The 16,414-nt window shown below is 40.7% G+C and overlaps 1 protein-coding gene across 2 annotated transcripts in view; it reads right to left on the reverse strand.

The window, feature by feature from the left end:
- Positions 1-94: 94 nt before the first annotated feature.
- The window catches only part of LOC107594478 (zinc finger protein 609-like), a 51,209-nt gene continuing 34,889 nt past the window's right edge, over positions 95-16,414 (reverse strand). Inside the window, exons 3-9 of one of the 2 annotated variants that reach the window (XM_016284542.1) lie at positions 15,695-15,920; positions 7,949-8,036; positions 5,007-7,314; positions 4,093-4,417; positions 3,410-3,751; positions 3,104-3,173; positions 95-2,504 (exon numbers count right to left, since the gene is read on the reverse strand). In XM_016284542.1, the coding sequence (XP_016140028.1) occupies positions 2,495-2,504; positions 3,104-3,173; positions 3,410-3,751; positions 4,093-4,417; positions 5,007-7,314; positions 7,949-8,036; positions 15,695-15,920 (3,369 nt within the window). In that variant the 3' untranslated portion in view covers positions 95-2,494. Of the gene's footprint in view, positions 2,505-3,094; positions 3,174-3,409; positions 3,752-4,092; positions 4,418-5,006; positions 7,315-7,948; positions 8,037-15,694; positions 15,921-16,414 lie in introns of both variants that reach the window. The other variant, XM_016284543.1, reaches the window with a different exon arrangement.

Below are 16,414 nucleotides of genomic sequence, written 5' to 3' on the forward strand. Positions count from 1 at the left end.
TTATAAAACAGAAGAGAGCCACGCAAGGACAGATATGATTGTCTCATAAAAAGATGTATTTATTTTTTTTGCCTAAATGTACAAAGGCAAGTTACAGTATTGTATAAAAAAAGAAACGTGGTAATGTACACTTTACATAAGAGAAACAGCCCAAGAAAGAACAGGAGGAATTGGGTGATACAGGGAGAAAAAAAAAAAAGATTCCAAACAAAGCCATTCAAAAAAAAAAGTAAACATTCTTTAAGTACCGGGGCCTGATACTTTGTGACTAATTGTCTTTTGAGAAACACTTGGGATGAAGCTCAACTGGAAAAAGGTGGTAGTCCATCGTGTAAATGACGCGAAGCATGCAATAGTGCACTGCATCCTCTTTCCAACAAATCACAGCATGTCAACTGAGCACCATTTGAAACTAGCACAAAATGCATGTGACAAATTTCATGATCCGTACTGAGATTCTTTCCAAATTTTTCAGGTTTGAACGCATGACAATTCAGAAAGTTGTTGTGTGTGACTCAAACATCCCAATGTACCTAATACCAAATGACATATTGATGAATATATTGGATGTGTAACTTAAAGCCCATTTCTCTCAGTATTCAGTGTACTGCTGTTGTTGCTTTTTTTATTGTGACTTCACACATGAGAGTTACCGTAATCCTCCGAACACCTGTCTTTCGTCTCATTCTAGCAGAGCCTGTTAAAATCTACCTGCTAAAATCACTTTGTGTGAAAATATGACAAAATATCAGCAGCAAACGACCAGGGAACCGCCTGAGATCTACCGAGAGCGCCTAGTTGAGATTTTGGATTGAGAGACTCCAAAAACTCATTTAAGAGTTTCACGGACCTAGTGAATGTTAAAAAACCAGCAAGCATTGTGACGGCGAGCCAATACAAAGCTATGGAAGATAAAGCAGAGGACAACACCGAAGAGGAAAAGAAAAACACACCCTAGCGACAGATTTCGAAACAAAACAACAAAGTAATCGGATGGTTTCTTGATTGCATTTAAAACAGTTCCTCTGTACATCATATACAGACATCACACAGTGTGCGCAACCAAGAATATCGACAGCGTTTGGTGCAAAACCAGTTTGCTTTGCCTGAGGAGACACTGTTTAAAGTCACATTTCTAGTGCTATAATACACCATGCTGGACGACACGTGAAATACACAGAGCATGATGGGCTATGAAAGCATGTTCGGGGTCAAACGCTCACTTGGTTTCATAAAATACGCTGGATTTATCACAACACTTCCACAATAAGTGTTCAGGGATAGAGAGGCCCCATGCAAGAACTTCAGAACAATTAGAACAAATCTACTGGGCCTCTGGTGTCACGCACCCCATACCGCAGAACGGCCAACACGTAAGCGTCTCTTTAAAAGAACTTACTATACCTTGTCACATTAACAAACATTCATTTTAAGAACCATAGCGATAAATCAGAAATTCTGTTCGCGATGAGGTAAGGTAGCCAAGACGGGAACGAGGATATTCAGATTCAAGTTGAAGGATAACCAAGTGGAATCGAAGAGAAATCCCTGGAGTAAACGGACCTCAGCCAGTGATGTTCTAATGAAAGAATGTGACGGAACAGTGCTCACTGAAATTATATATATCGCAAATGAATCTGGAAGTGAAATGTCTTGCTGAAAGCAGATGCGTGAGGGCAGTCATGGCTTCTTAAAATGGTTTCCTGGATTTGCTAGTCCACGGGAAGCTGGATGATACTGCTGAACATGGCTAAAACACAGCATGATGGTTACCGGTACGCAGTACAGTTTTAACTTACTGGTTCTAAGAACGGAACTTTTTTGAAAAAAGTAATAATGATCAAATAAAACATTGATGTCATTCTCGGTACATGGAACCATGCTGATGATAGAGAAGAGAGACTTGGAAAAAGATAAAAAAATCATGAGGAAAAAAACAGAGCAGTCTTGAGGCATGTTGCAATGAGAACCATTTAGGAACCACTGCTGTTGCTAGATAATATCTGTAGCTTTCACTGGTGGTATCTAGAGAACAACAATTCAAAAACCGTGGGACAAACTGATTTTTTTTTCTTTTTTTCAGTGACGATGCCAACTAAAATAAAAAAGGGAAACAACTTTCGTTATCTCGGTGTGATAAAACTATTTTCAGTCTTTGTGTTCTTATGTCCCCTCGAGCCCTTGCCTCTTGTCTGGCCACAGCCTGCATCGGGTGAGCGGAATCACAGTCCTTGCTTTTCAATCATTCCTCACCAGTTCACAGGCACAGTTCAGTGGCCAGCTAGGCTTTGAGCAGGGCAGGATGGCTTTGAACCTGGTCTCACAGTCTGTAGTGGGGTACGAGGTACAGATACTAGGAAAACATCAATCTGCCACACATTCCGGCAGAAAAACTACAAATATAGAAACACCATTCAACTGATGTCTAAATGAACTCCATATACTTCCCCATGTGATCCAGTCACATGATTATTTGTAAAGAAGGGCGAGACCATCAGGTTTCCCTAAAGAAAGAAAAGAAAACACAAGAGAGCACTGGTTAGAATACAGCATAAGGTCAATCAGATTTGGCTATTAAATGAAATCTATAAACAGTTAACTATTATAAATGTAAATATATTATAAACATACATAAACTAATAAAATGCATAACTGATGAAACATTATAAATAAATAAAAAAAGCTATATTATAATAACATTGATCATTTATTATAAAACATCTCCCCATGATGTTATTACATGTTTCTCCACCAGAGAACACTATAGGCTTCTGATGTGTTAGCAATGCTGCCCTCCTAAAAGTGCTAGCCTCAATCTAGGGGGCCTTAAATAATCATAATGCTCTGAAACAGATGGTGTTCTACAGAAGCTTTAAAGAGAAGGGGCTCAAAGCAAGTGGAACAATTATAAAGACTTCTTTGTAAGCTTGGGTATCAAAAAAAGCTTTTACATTGCACATGACATGAAAGCAGAAATGGGGATACACATCCAACTACTGTGGTCAATTTTCACTGTGATTAATGTGATTCACTCGCTTGTTTGGCCACAATCCAACCCTCCTGCCGGCTTTCCTTGATCTTTGTTTTCTCTTACCATTCTCACCTCCGTGCTGGTGGGTAAAGGGAATGGGCTGAGGCTTGCTGACTGGCAACAATCGCTGACGATGAAAGGCCTGCAATTAAGGAACATCCAGTAAAGATGTTGTTTACTCTCAGAGTTTTCTTTGTGGAATTGGTACAGTTTTATAGCAGCTATAGGCACCTTTTTCTCTCATTTCAGTCAAGATTTGGGGAATTGATATGACATTCTAGGCAGGCTTTGTGAGCTTCACCTACAACCATCTAAAAACATTCAGAATTTTCATACTTAATTTTACAAGTTAATGTGAAAGAGTACTAGACTGCTGACCTGTGGCATAAGACAGATCGTACTGCCCGGCTACAAGTGGATAGCCTAGGTGGTGGTGGGGTGGCATTATGCGTTGGGAAGGAGATGAACGCGGTCGATCTAATTCTCTCTCCCTCTCTCGTTCTCGGTCGCCTCCTCCTCGCTCCCTTTCATACTTTTCGGCAACAGTGGGCGATTTGCTCTTGTACTGGTTGGCGTGTTGGTGTAGCATGTCCAAGGCTTTGGACTCTGAAGCCGACTTGCTGCTGACTGTGGGGCTGGAGCGAGATTTCTCTCCCTCTTCTCCACTGCCCATTTTACTGCCGTAAGGGGAGAAAGGGTATCCCGCTGGCAGATAGGACCCTAAAGATAGATTAGAATACCATACTGTTTTTCTAGTTTATAAGAGTGCTATTATGTACTTTTTCAGCACATTAAGGCTCAAATCATGCTTTATGCAAGTACATGAATGCCAACACTTCCAGCTACACAAGCTCGATTTTACACGCAAGACGACTGCACACTCAAAATGTGTCTTCCAAGCAATCCTTTGCACCTTTCTGTACTTGTTGTTGTTCAAACCGTGCAAATCAATCGTTACACAACAAAGTTTACTAGTAAGTAGGCACTGTTGTTTTTATTAAGGACAATATGCTAATAATAGTATATGAATATCACCATTCAGATGTTATTATTTGTCTTACCTGGGTAGTTCTGCATCATGACAGAGGACATGCCTCTGTATCCAGGATGGCTGGTATCGTAGCTTTGCCCAAAAGGATATCCATGCATGTAATGTAGGTAGGGTTGGTGCTGTGGTAAGGGGGAGCTGAAAGGTATATGGGCATTGGGCCGGGCATCTTTCCCTCCACTTCGCTGGTCCTCAGCGAAGGGAGGACATGGACCATCAGTTCCATCTTTAATATCTTTTTTGGAGCTGCTGTCTTTCGGCCTAGGCCTCTCATCTTTGCCTTTTCTGTCCCGCTCCCGGTCTCGGTCCTCATCTGGCGGTCTCTGACTGTCAGGGTACTGGAGACAGATAGAACTTAAAGTTATGGTTTTGAGAGGTAATAAAAAAGTGAAAAAAAGTGAAGTGACATGTAGCCAAGTATGGTGTACCATACTTGGAATTTGTGCTCTACTTTTAACCCATCCAAGTGCACACACACACCAGGTGTAGTGGGCAGCCATTTTTGCTGCAGCACCCGGGGAGCAGTTGGGGTTTCAGTGCCTTGCTCAAGGGTCTCACGCAGTCGTGGTGTTGAAAGTTTAACACAGTGTGGTCATTCACTCCCCCCACCGAGACTCAAACTTGCGACTTTTGGGTTACAAGTCCGACTCTCTAACCATTAGGCCACGACTGCTAAGCTTACCCTTATGAAATTGTGTTTTTACATTTTAAAATACATTCTCCCAACAGTAATCAAAGACCAGATGGGTCTTGCATTTCACATTAGAAGACTTTAATTGTGCTTGTTTTTGTCCGTTTCAGAGTCCCTGGTCACTATATGACATGAAGGTGAGTAAAAGATGTCTACATTTTCATCTGTGGGTGAGTTATCCCTCTAGCCTGCAAACTGTGCAGTCATTTTGTTCAAGAATCACATGATTGCCTCACCTGTCTGTACCACATGGCTTGCTCCATATCCAGCCTGGCAGACTCCACACTTGCCTTTGAGTCATCCTTTCCATGATGGCCAGCTTCACTGAGCTTCATTTTAAGCCCTTCAGCCTGCTGTGGCTGCAGCTTAGCCTCCTCCCCTTTAGGGATGATGACTGTCTTGGCAGGTTCAGAGGAAGTGTCTCTCTGCTTGCCAGGGGCCTGTGGCTTTCCCAGGTCTGAAAGGCTTGGGGCTTTTGTTAGGCTGGGAGGAACAGGGCCCTTCTGTTTCCAGTCCTCCTTCAGAGAGGCCTCCCTGTCCTTTACACCTGAATCAGGCTTTTTCTCAGCAGACCTCTGCTGCTCAGACATGAGTCTTTGCCTTTCCTCATACTGCTGCCTGTAGCTTGGATTAGTGTTCATGAGGTGGTTGTGATAAACCTGATCTGGGTATCCATATGGGGGGACGTAGTATTGGTTGTAGTAGAGTGGCTGCATGTACATATTGGAGCGCTGCTGAATGACAGAGGCTTGCTGCTGGTGTGGCTGACTTGAAGCGATCTCAGCTTTGCGCTCATCCTGCACGTCCACCTTCATCTTCTCCTCTGGCGATTCTTGCTCATCTTCCTTCTTCAGTTTCACAGCTTGCCCGTCCGGCAGAGGCCCACCAGCAGTAGCGCCACTGGGGCTAGAGTGGGTGTAACTGGGAGAGTAGTAGTTGTCATAGCTAGCATAATATGCAGAATCCTTAGAGGATGCCTGAGAGGGAAATAGTGCCTTCTTCGCACCGTCCCTGCCTGACTGATCTTCCGCTTTACCTTTGGCCCCTTCCATTCTGCCTTCCCCATCCTCCCCGGCATCAGATATGTCAGAGTATGCAGGGCTGTTTGTCTTTACCGAGGAGCTATCTCCCCCATTCTGGGTGACAGCGTGAAGGGGAGTGAGAGGCTGTCCGCTGCTATCCACACGACTGGCCACCCCGATGGATGGACTGGGAGCATTATCCGTGAAGCTGTATATCTTATCCGCCTCTGCCTTCATGCTAGCAAGGCGGCTTTGATGAGGGTCTGAGGAGCCATTGAGATGACCCTCACTCCTGCTTCCTGGGTCAGAGGACTCAGAGTATGGGCTTTTCCCCTCTTCAGTTTTCCCACTCTTTCCTGGGAGCTTGGGACTGTCTGCATCCTTGCCCAAATCTTTCTTTTTCTTGTCTTTTTTCTTTTTGTCCTTGGAGCTGCTCAAAGCTGGATTAATTGGCGACGAGTCACCAGTTACACCCAACTTAGACTGAATGCCTTTTAGCTGGGGGCTCTTGGGGATGCCCTGCAACAGGTTGGCCATCCCTGGAGGATGGTTGGGGCTTCCACCACTAAATGATGTTGGCTGCAATGAGTACAACTGCTGAGAAGGGAGGGATGGAGCCATGGGTCTGGAAGACTTCATGTTTTTCTGGGACAGCTTGTCAGACTTGACATTGCTGCTTGGCTTTTTGGACTTCCTGTCCTCCATGCCATCATTGCTAGCCTCATCAGCAGTGACACAAGGCCCCTCCTCACAACCCTCCATAGGTGTGCCACAAACATCTGTTTCAACATCACCATTCTTTTTCTTTGACTTGGGACCAAACTTCCCAGGAGAAGGAGATGGACTCTGAGCATCAAAACCTCTTCCTTTGGGTGTGACAGAACGTGCTGGGGAGAGAGAGCCTTTCTGTGTAATCGAAGCGCCGTTGCAACTTCCTGGCTCTGGGTGGAGAGAGGATTCTTCCCCATATTCGCTGTCACCGTCCATGTCCAACTTAATATCGTCATCATTATGAGCACGAGCCTGGTGGTACTTCAGGCCATTGATGTGCTTGTACTTTTTGTTGCAATTGGGATGTGGGCAGTCAATCAGTACAGGTGAGGGACAGGTTCGGTCTAAAGGAGGAGGAAGGGACTCAGTTTTGATGATGGGAATTGGGAGTGCAGAGGAGGTCATTCCACCATTTGAATTTGTGCGCATACGCTTGTTGCCTTTAGAATCCTCAGAGCTAGAGTTGGGCTCCATGTCTGATGCAGGTTTGTTCTTGCGCTTACTGGCTGAGGAGGGACTGGCTTTTATGTCCTCTGTGTTGCTATTGGGCGGAGTCCTGCGCTCAGAGGAGTTTTGGTTTACGCGCCGACCCTTGCTGTTGGAACTTGCTCTGGTCTTGCTGTTGTTGCTGCCCTTATTATCAGATGAGTTGCTGTTCTCGTTGACTGGGGTGTTGCTATTGGGTCGCATTCTTTTACCACGGCCACGTCCGTTTCTCATTTCTAGGTCACTTGTGGGAGACTCGCAGAACCTTTAAGAAAAATAAAGATTATTTACAAGATCTTCACAATTACGGTAATAATAATAATTTGGTGCGATGACACAGACTAAATTAAAGGCTGTCAAGTGTCTAAAAAGATCAATTCGATGAAATTTGGTAAAATATAGAAAAAATCCTTTACACGTTTAAACCTCTAAAAACATGCTACTGATACTTTTTCAATTTCAGCAATTAAAACACCAAATAAGTGCAACATTTAGATTTGTACTTTCAGCACATTTCATACAGTGTGTAACTATTAACACTTTAGCATATTTAAATACTACTAAAATATAAGCCTTTAATAATAAAGTAATTGTAAACGACTTGATTTAAAAAGATTTGGATATTCAAACTATTAAATTAAATAAACTCATACTATTTAGATTCATGCATCCAGTCAGAGGTGGAATTCTATTCTTATCACCTGATAGGCTTGGTGATGTGTATGTTTTTAATAGTGTGCCTCTCATCCCTAAGGTTTATGATGATACACCTGGCTTACTGCTAGTCCAGAGGGAGTACTGATGTGGTAGGAAGGAAAGGGGACTGACAAGCAGAGACTCGTATCCTAGGGAGGAATATATGATTTTCTTGATTTGATATGTTAAAACACTTCACATACCTTGGAGGAGCCCAGTCATGACGGGTACAATCCAAAAGTGTTCCAACATACGTTTTGTTCCGCCAAGTAACATTGACCACCAACATACCTGTAAAAGATAAAGAGGACCCTTAATATAATGTAAGAATATCGCCGTTATCTATACAGAGACTCAATGACACAATAATACTGTACAGTTATAATGTCAGTTTTCTGATTCATGAGCACTACTCATCTGGTTGCTTCTCCACCTCATTACCAATATTCCACACACAGTCCTTGCAGAAGCCACAATTCCCATTTAAATAGTGCAAATGGAGGTTTTCTAAGGCCAGCACTCTCAAAGCAGCCCTGCTATTTTTACTGTGCACTTCATGATTACACCAGCTAAAAGCTGTAAGGAGCCAAGTGTGCTGTTTCTGGGAGGAAAATTGTTTGATGGTGTCCTCCATCTGACTTTGCAGTACTGTGAGCCGCCTCTGCAAATGGTTTAGCAATTGTGTGAAAACAGCTGAAGCAAATGAAAATGCTTGCGTCTGGCAGTGATTCAGAGGTTTTGCTACAGAAGCTCGGACAGGTAAATGCTGGATATTTCTGTGATTTTGCACGACCATAATAGCAGGCAAAATCAATAACACATTACAATTATATGCCCTTAATGAGAGGCAGAATAACCTTGATATGACTTCAGTCAGGCTAATAAATTTAAGATAAGCCATTACTATGTTAAATTTTGTAAGTATACTGAAACTTCAGTTTACTACTTAGTACACTAAATGAACATTTTAAAATTAAATGAAATAAACTAAATCTGCAGAAAATTGCTTTTTAAGAAGGAGTGTCTTTTTAGTAGTATGGGATATTATATATTTTTTATAAATAATAAATAAATAATGAACCTTGTTTTCCACCAAACGTAGTGTGGGCATCCAAATGTGAAAGCTGAATTCATGAACGTTCGTTTGAAAAATGTCAGTGGAGGTCAGTCGAAGAGCACATTAGCGGGGGCCCCTTCCTATTTCACTTGCAGTCATTAGCGGTTCTCTGGCCACCTGTCTGAACCCAGGCTAAATGAGGCTAAATGGCCGGCGTTTCACCTTTGATGCCCTTCAGTAGCCAAAGTGGAACAAACAGAAGCTTGGCATGTGCGCTGCTGCACTCTTACACTCCATTAAAAACAGCTCTATTGGAGTTTAAAGGCTACACCAGGTCTACATAGATTTGTCATGATTGTTTTTTTTAGCTGGACAGGCAAGGAGACCAGCTTAACCAAGCTAAGACCAGCAAACCATCTTAGGCTGGTTTAAGCATTTCCCATCAAGTAATTTCCCATCAAGTAAAGGGTGCATTTGCCGACAGCTATGTTCATTATTACATCCAACAACAGAACACCTCAATCGCTTAGGAGTCATTCTTGCCTACATCTGCTCCGGCGGTGAAACAATGGCGGACTGATGACAGCTCACTCAGGGCGGATCTAAGGTAAGACGCCATTCCAGTCTGTGAGGAAATACTACTGTCAATCAAACTATCGTGGGAGGGGCCTGTTTTTGTGACGTCACACAAATGGGCATCTAGTTTTGTGCCAGTATTCGGTAATGCGATATATCACGGTAATGAATATGCACGATATTGTTATCGTGGGCACTTCTAAATACCGTGAATAATTATATATTACAAATTATTCAGAATTTTGAACGCATTTTAAGAATACTTTTCTCATCAACTGGTCAAAATGCACAACACCGCTGTATGCTGCGTGAAAGACACCTGCGCACTCTGATGTAAACAAGCGCGGACGAGAAACACATGGCGGAACATGTGAGAGACGCTCTGGATGAAAGTGCACTTTCACTCTCTGACAGCAGATGGCGCTAAACTGTAGAAATAATAATAATAATAATTCTTTTAAATGCAGCCGTTCCCCCGGAAACCCCGGAAATAAAGCAGCTGCACTACTTTCTGTTTCTGAATCGTGTTTAAATGATTTAAACAGCCATTCATAATAATAATAATTCTTTTAAATGCAGCCGTTCCCCCGGAAATAAAGCAGCTGCACTACTTTCTGTTTCTGAATCGTGTTTAAATTATTTAAACAGCCAATCAGATTTGCATATTTGCTATGATGTTCATCACAGAGCCAAATACTTAAATATGTAGACTTAATAGGCTATTTATTTTCAATCTTTTTTTACATTTTAATCTGGACTACAACGAAAAAGCTAATGAGTTAAATTAGGTGTGCTTATAAGGGAGATCCAAAATAAGAAATGGACTGACTACCACTGTAATGATTCCAAACAAGTCGAATTGGTGCTCAATCTTTCAAGTTGAGTTGATGACTACGAGTTGAACGTCACCACCACAAAGTTGCAATTACCAGTAGGAAACGAAGGAAAAGGATTTTAAGCCCTGTGATTCCGACTTCTGAGTGTGGAATGTCAGTGAGAAAACATGATGGACGCAACGGATGCAGCATCGGTATTGATGGTAAATTTGCTAAAAATAATGACTTTATTTTTTCATTTAAAATAAATCTAAGTGCCATGTACAAAATACCATTGTATTGTACAACTATAATAGAATATATGGTAACACTTTCTATGAAGCCCGTATTTATAATACATTATAAGGGTGTTCTTAAGGCATTATAATGAATGCATAATGCATTATAAAACAACTTCTAATATGTTATATCAACTCATGAATAATCATAACAGTTATAATGCATCATAATACTTAAGTTTAAGAGTATGATTATTTATAACACACAATGAACACCATATTAAATCTACTTCATTTACAGAATAATGGAGTGTATCATATCTTGACATTGTTTATTTAAGATCTGCACAGTATCTTACTACAGCTTGTGAGTGGTTAGATGTTGAGTGTTTCCTGTGGAGCTAATGTTAATTCATTGATGTGAGCTTTATACTCTGACTGAAAAAAATGCAATGTTTTATATGGTTACATTTTATTTTGATGGTCCCCTTAATCAATCGACTATAAGCAACTTGGCAACTACATGCCAACTAACTCTCATTAGAGTATTAGTATGCTCACGAATGGTAGAATCTAGTATGGTAGAATAAGTTGACGTACTTGCAAAGACACTTATAGTCAGTTTATCTGTTGGTTGACCATCAAAATAAAGTGTTAGCAAATATTTACAGTAGCAGACATACTAATACTCGAATGACCGCTAGTTGATATGTAGTTGCAGAGTCACTTATCAACAGCTGTTTAAAGGGTACCATAAAAATAATAAAACTGATATTACAAAAAAAATAGTTCAAAGCAAATGTGTCATATTACACATTCATCTGATCTGATATCTGATCTTATAGCTGTTTGAGAGAAAAAAAACTTTATTATTATTATTATTACTACTTATAAGTGGTCTTTGACCGCTTTAAGTAGCATAAGAAAAATGGCAAGATATGAGACTTATAATACATTATAACTATGAGAAATATAATCCATTATAAAAGTGGATGCAACGTGTTCATAAATCATCATACTCTTAAAAGCTATAAACACAAATAAGTAAATATTATAATATATTAAAACTGTTCTTATGAATATTCATGAGATGATACAACATATAAGGTTTTTTATAATGCATTATGCATTCATTATAATGCCTTAAGAATACCCTTATAATGTATTATAAATATGGGCTTCATAGAAAGTGTTACCGAATATATTTACAGCACCTGATATATTTACATATAACACACCTGATACGCATTTTTTATCAGGTGTGTTATATGTAAATTTTTTATCGCATTTCATTCATTATTTTGTAGAGCTAAAAAATCTTGTTGAATTTTATGTAGAAAAGGTACATCACCATCTGGCTCTGATCTAAGTTATTAGAACGCACCTGCGGTCATAATTACGACTTGAACGCAACAATAGAGATCTACCAACCTGCAAAGTTAACTCTAACACACCAGTAACTTTGAACAAACCCTAAAACCTTCATCATCAGGTGTGTTTGATTAGGGTTGGATCTAAACTCTGCGGTAAGGCAGATCACATTCGCACATTGGCAGTGTTAGGACTTAGCAAGTCATCCTTATGAGAAGTGTGGGTGGACTGTCTGCACCATCTTTAAGAGAGTGCAGCACAGTGGAAAGACATCTCTAAGTGGTTGAGAGATGTGTTCCCTGCCACGGGATCTTGCTGCTCTACTTTCCACCCACAGAAAATGTCACCACGATACAGATCTGCCCAACACCCCGATGAGAAAATAATAACACATCAAAAGGAGAGATGCACACCAGTGAAACCATCCCAGAGAGAGCGAGAGAGGGTGTGGATAACACCTGCACGCCAATGGTTCCCCCTTTATAAAGTGAAAGAGCAGATGAATTGGAGCCTTGTGTTTGGGACCAGTCCTGCAAAAAGATTGAGCTGATGTTGTGGAAGTGTGGCACTGGTTGGGCAGGGCTGTGAATGGAAACACAAACGGTTCTGTTTTTCTCTCCATCTTGACCCTTCAACTACGTTCCCTCTCGTATGTCAGAGACACACACACACACACACACAAGTGGCCACAGAGGAGCAGGGTGAATCAGACACACTGTGCCCATGGCAAGAGGAATAGAAAACACTTAGACAACCAATGCACTCTGAATGCTGATGAGGCAGCCCTTTATATGGCGGCACTGGGAGGATGGCAGCAGGCAGAGTGTGGGCGGCACATACTCCAATGCCAACCCATAGACTAGATCTGCTCTCATTTAGGGATTTGAGGGAGATTTTTTCTTTTCATGCTCGACAATCAAGATTGAGGATGTGGAGAGTAGAACACACTGATGTTTCTGCAGTGGGCTATGATTAGATGGGATGGGAAAAAAAATCAAACCTACAGAATCTGTACAAATCCTGCTAGAATAAATTCATCTGCAAGCGTAAAGGCACCATGTACTGCTCTGGTTAAGAAGCTGTTAACAGAACAAGGGGCTGAAATCATTAAGAAGCAGGTGTTTTCAACTAAGATATATAGGATAGATGTACTTTATTGATCCCTGGGGGGCAATTCAGGAAGAGACTAATATGTAAATGAGGACAGGAACAAATTATTTTGGTATTTGTGTACTGTAAAAATTACTCTTATAAGTACTCTAACAGAACAGGCAAGCTTTACAAGCTTAATTATTTAAATACATCTGGTCAAGTGCTGCTGGAACAAGTGTCAGTTGAACATGGAATCTATTTGGAACTTGTAGGCTCAAAAACCATGGTAATCTAGCGTGTAAGACCTCATGTGCCACATTGTAATGGGTGAAGTTAAAAGTATCCCAGATCTAGAACTGCGCCATCAATAATTTTATTTGTAGCCAATGTTTGTGCAGTGCTGCACAACATCAACCATTTAAAACTTGAATAACCATTTCCAGTCCTGGGGCCTGATGTGTAAATGGTGTGATAAATGCAAGTAATATTTGGATAATGATTTTATGTCATTCGAGTGCATTAATGAGAGTGGGATTTTTAATTCTATGTGTCCAAATTTGCATAGAAAATGCCATGCAAACATTTCAATGGCCATTTTCTACACACCTAACTGCCCATATCAAACTAATTTAGGCTGAATAACAACACTGCAGCCTTTTGTAGAACTGCTTATATCTGATTAACTTCACACTGTTATTGATCTAAACTAAACTAATGCTGAACTGACTTCAGCAGAATCTGAACTGTATCCATAACAAGACCGTACATACACACTCTTTTACTGGTGTAAGCGGAGTAATGAAGTAAACGGAATGATTTTATTCATTAAACATGCCACTTTCAAGAATGCAGTGTTCATTTCGTTGACAAATAATTTGTCAATTTTCATTAATGGCATTTAAAAAAAATGAAAATGTCGATATTAGCATTGTATTTTTAAGTGTACTATAAATTAACTTTTATTTAATACTCACTTTTTATTTTTTAAAGATAATAGTATTATCACACTTTCTTTATGGTTTTGTTTATTATTTTATTTGGGACTAAATAAACTTCAATAATACTATTATTTATTTTATTTTTATAGTTATTTTTAATGGGTCACACCAAATCTGAGAACCGGGCTGAAAAACGTGACGTGACGTGACGTGACCTGTGGCCAAGTATGGTGACCCATACTAGGAATTAGTGCTCTGCATTTAACCCATCCTTAGTGCGCACACACGGCAGTGAACACACACACACCGTGAACACACACCCGGAGCAGTGGGCAGCCATTTATGCTGCAGCGCCCGGGGAGCAGTTGGGGGTTCAGTGCCTTGCTCAAGGGCACCTCAGTCGTGGTATTGAAGGTGGGAGAGAGCACTGTACATTCACTCCCCCCACCTACAATCCCTGCCGGTACGAGACTCAAACCCACAACCTTTGGGTTATGAGTCCGACTCTCTAACCATTAGGCCACGACTTCCCAGATCTCAGATGTGCACCTCTGTATATATAGCTATTCTAATGTTTTAACAATAACAAAAATTGTTTGCCTTGTTGTGAAAAATAGCAGAACATATTTCCACATGAGTAATGATCAATGATGTGCACTTGACTCTGACTAAACAAATGGCTTAGCAAAACAGACGGACTCCTCAACAAGGTGTTCAACCCCTCATGTTCCAAACTCACAGACTCTTAAACTTTTTTTGTTTCCCCAGGACTTCAAACTGGACCATTTTTGTTCATCTCTGTAACTGTGTTGTTTTGAAGCAACACTGTGACTTGCTGCCAATTTTCTGTCTTCTATCAGAAATAATGATGTGCACTTGACTCTGACTAAACAAATGGCTTAGCAAAACAGACGGACTCCTCTACAAGGTGTTCAACCCCTCATGTTCCAAACTCACAGACTCTTAAACTTTTTTTGTTTCCCCAGGACTTCAAACTGGACCATTTTTGTTCATCTCTGTAACTGTGTTGTTTTGAAGCAACACTGTGACTTGCTGCCAATTTTCTGTCTTCTATCAGAAACACTTGCTGGAGGCTGACAAATAGAAAACTTTAAGTATCTACTTCTGTGAATAGTATTTTGATTCAAGAATCAACAAAGTTTCAGTTTTTGCTACTCTTAATTGGTTCCTTCACTGCTTTCTTTTTTTATTTAATTGCTAAACTTTTATCCATATAAACTAATGAACTAATGAAAAGTTGTGCACAGAAAATAGGGTGTGTACAGTTCTATGAATCTTTGACCTAATTCAGTTTTTTTTTTAAATACTGCTACCATGTTTTTATCTCCTTTTTATCTACTCAAACACTGTGCCAGTGAAGTACACATACAAAATATGATTGGCTTGTTTTTATCATTCCACTTGGAAACATTGGTTCTGTGTTGATACAATGAGCTCTGAGGAACAACTAATCACTGTGGCATGTTAGTAACCAGAATTTAGTTGGAGTGAACTAGATATCCATGAGCAGAAATGCAATATTTTAAATTATATTTTAATATGTCTGGATGGACACAAATTCAGATCTATTCAAATTATTCACATTTTCTTTACAACCACTCATGGCCACTATGTATTTATTTATTGTCCCTGTTGCTCAGATTATTGTGGTGTAATCAACACAAACCAGCTTGGCCGCTTTACACGTCAATCAGACTGCCTCTTCTTCTTAACCAAGGTGGCTATTGGCCAGAATAAACTACAGTGAGGGCCAAATTTTTCGCAGATTCAATCAAAAGTCTGGCTATTGAACATTTGTAAACTCAGCTTATATCACAAGCTCTACAGTATGTTTTCTTACCGTCCTCAGTTTCTTGCCACACAATGCCCTCCAGGTTGACGCTGGTGCCCGGCTCACAGGGTCCCAGGCACTCTGGCTCAGTGGACAGGGCCACATCAGATGTGTTGACAGCCACCGACCGTGTTCGCACCATAAGCTGCTCACAAGGTGAGGCGATGTCACTGTTTCCCATAGAGGCAAGGAGGTGAAGTGGCGGAGGGGCCGGGGTGGAGACCGGAGACTCCATCTGAAGAAAAACAGCAAGAGAGAGACAAAACAGGGACGATAAGCGTTGGTGGATCTCAAACAGGAAATAAATGACACTTCTGCACGTGGACTATTTTTTGAAGGCTGTTACAGAGAGGACTTGACCTGCACCCTACTAGACAGTGGAGCTCGTTAAGAGATACTTAAAGGAGACATATTATGCCCCTTTTTACAATATGTAATATAAGTCTCTGGTGTCCCCAGAATGTGTCTGTGAAGTTTCAGCTCAAAATACTCCACATATCATTTATTATATCATTTTGAAAATGCTTATTTTGAGTGGAAGCAGAAACAAGCTGTTTTTTGGGCTTGTCTCTTTAAATGCAAATGAGCTGCTGCTCCCCGGCCCCTTTTCCAGAATAGAGCTGCGCCATTACAGCTCGGACCTGCTAAAAACATCTGTTTTGGTTCTGATTATCATGTTTATTGCGCTGAAATCATGCATTTTAAACCATATGAGTTTAAACTTCTGAT

Source organism: Sinocyclocheilus grahami, unplaced genomic scaffold (genome assembly GCF_001515645.1).
Source record: "Sinocyclocheilus grahami isolate Dianchi unplaced genomic scaffold, SAMN03320097.WGS_v1.1 scaffold184.1, whole genome shotgun sequence".
In the NCBI taxonomy this organism is placed as follows: domain Eukaryota; kingdom Metazoa; phylum Chordata; class Actinopteri; order Cypriniformes; family Cyprinidae; genus Sinocyclocheilus; species Sinocyclocheilus grahami.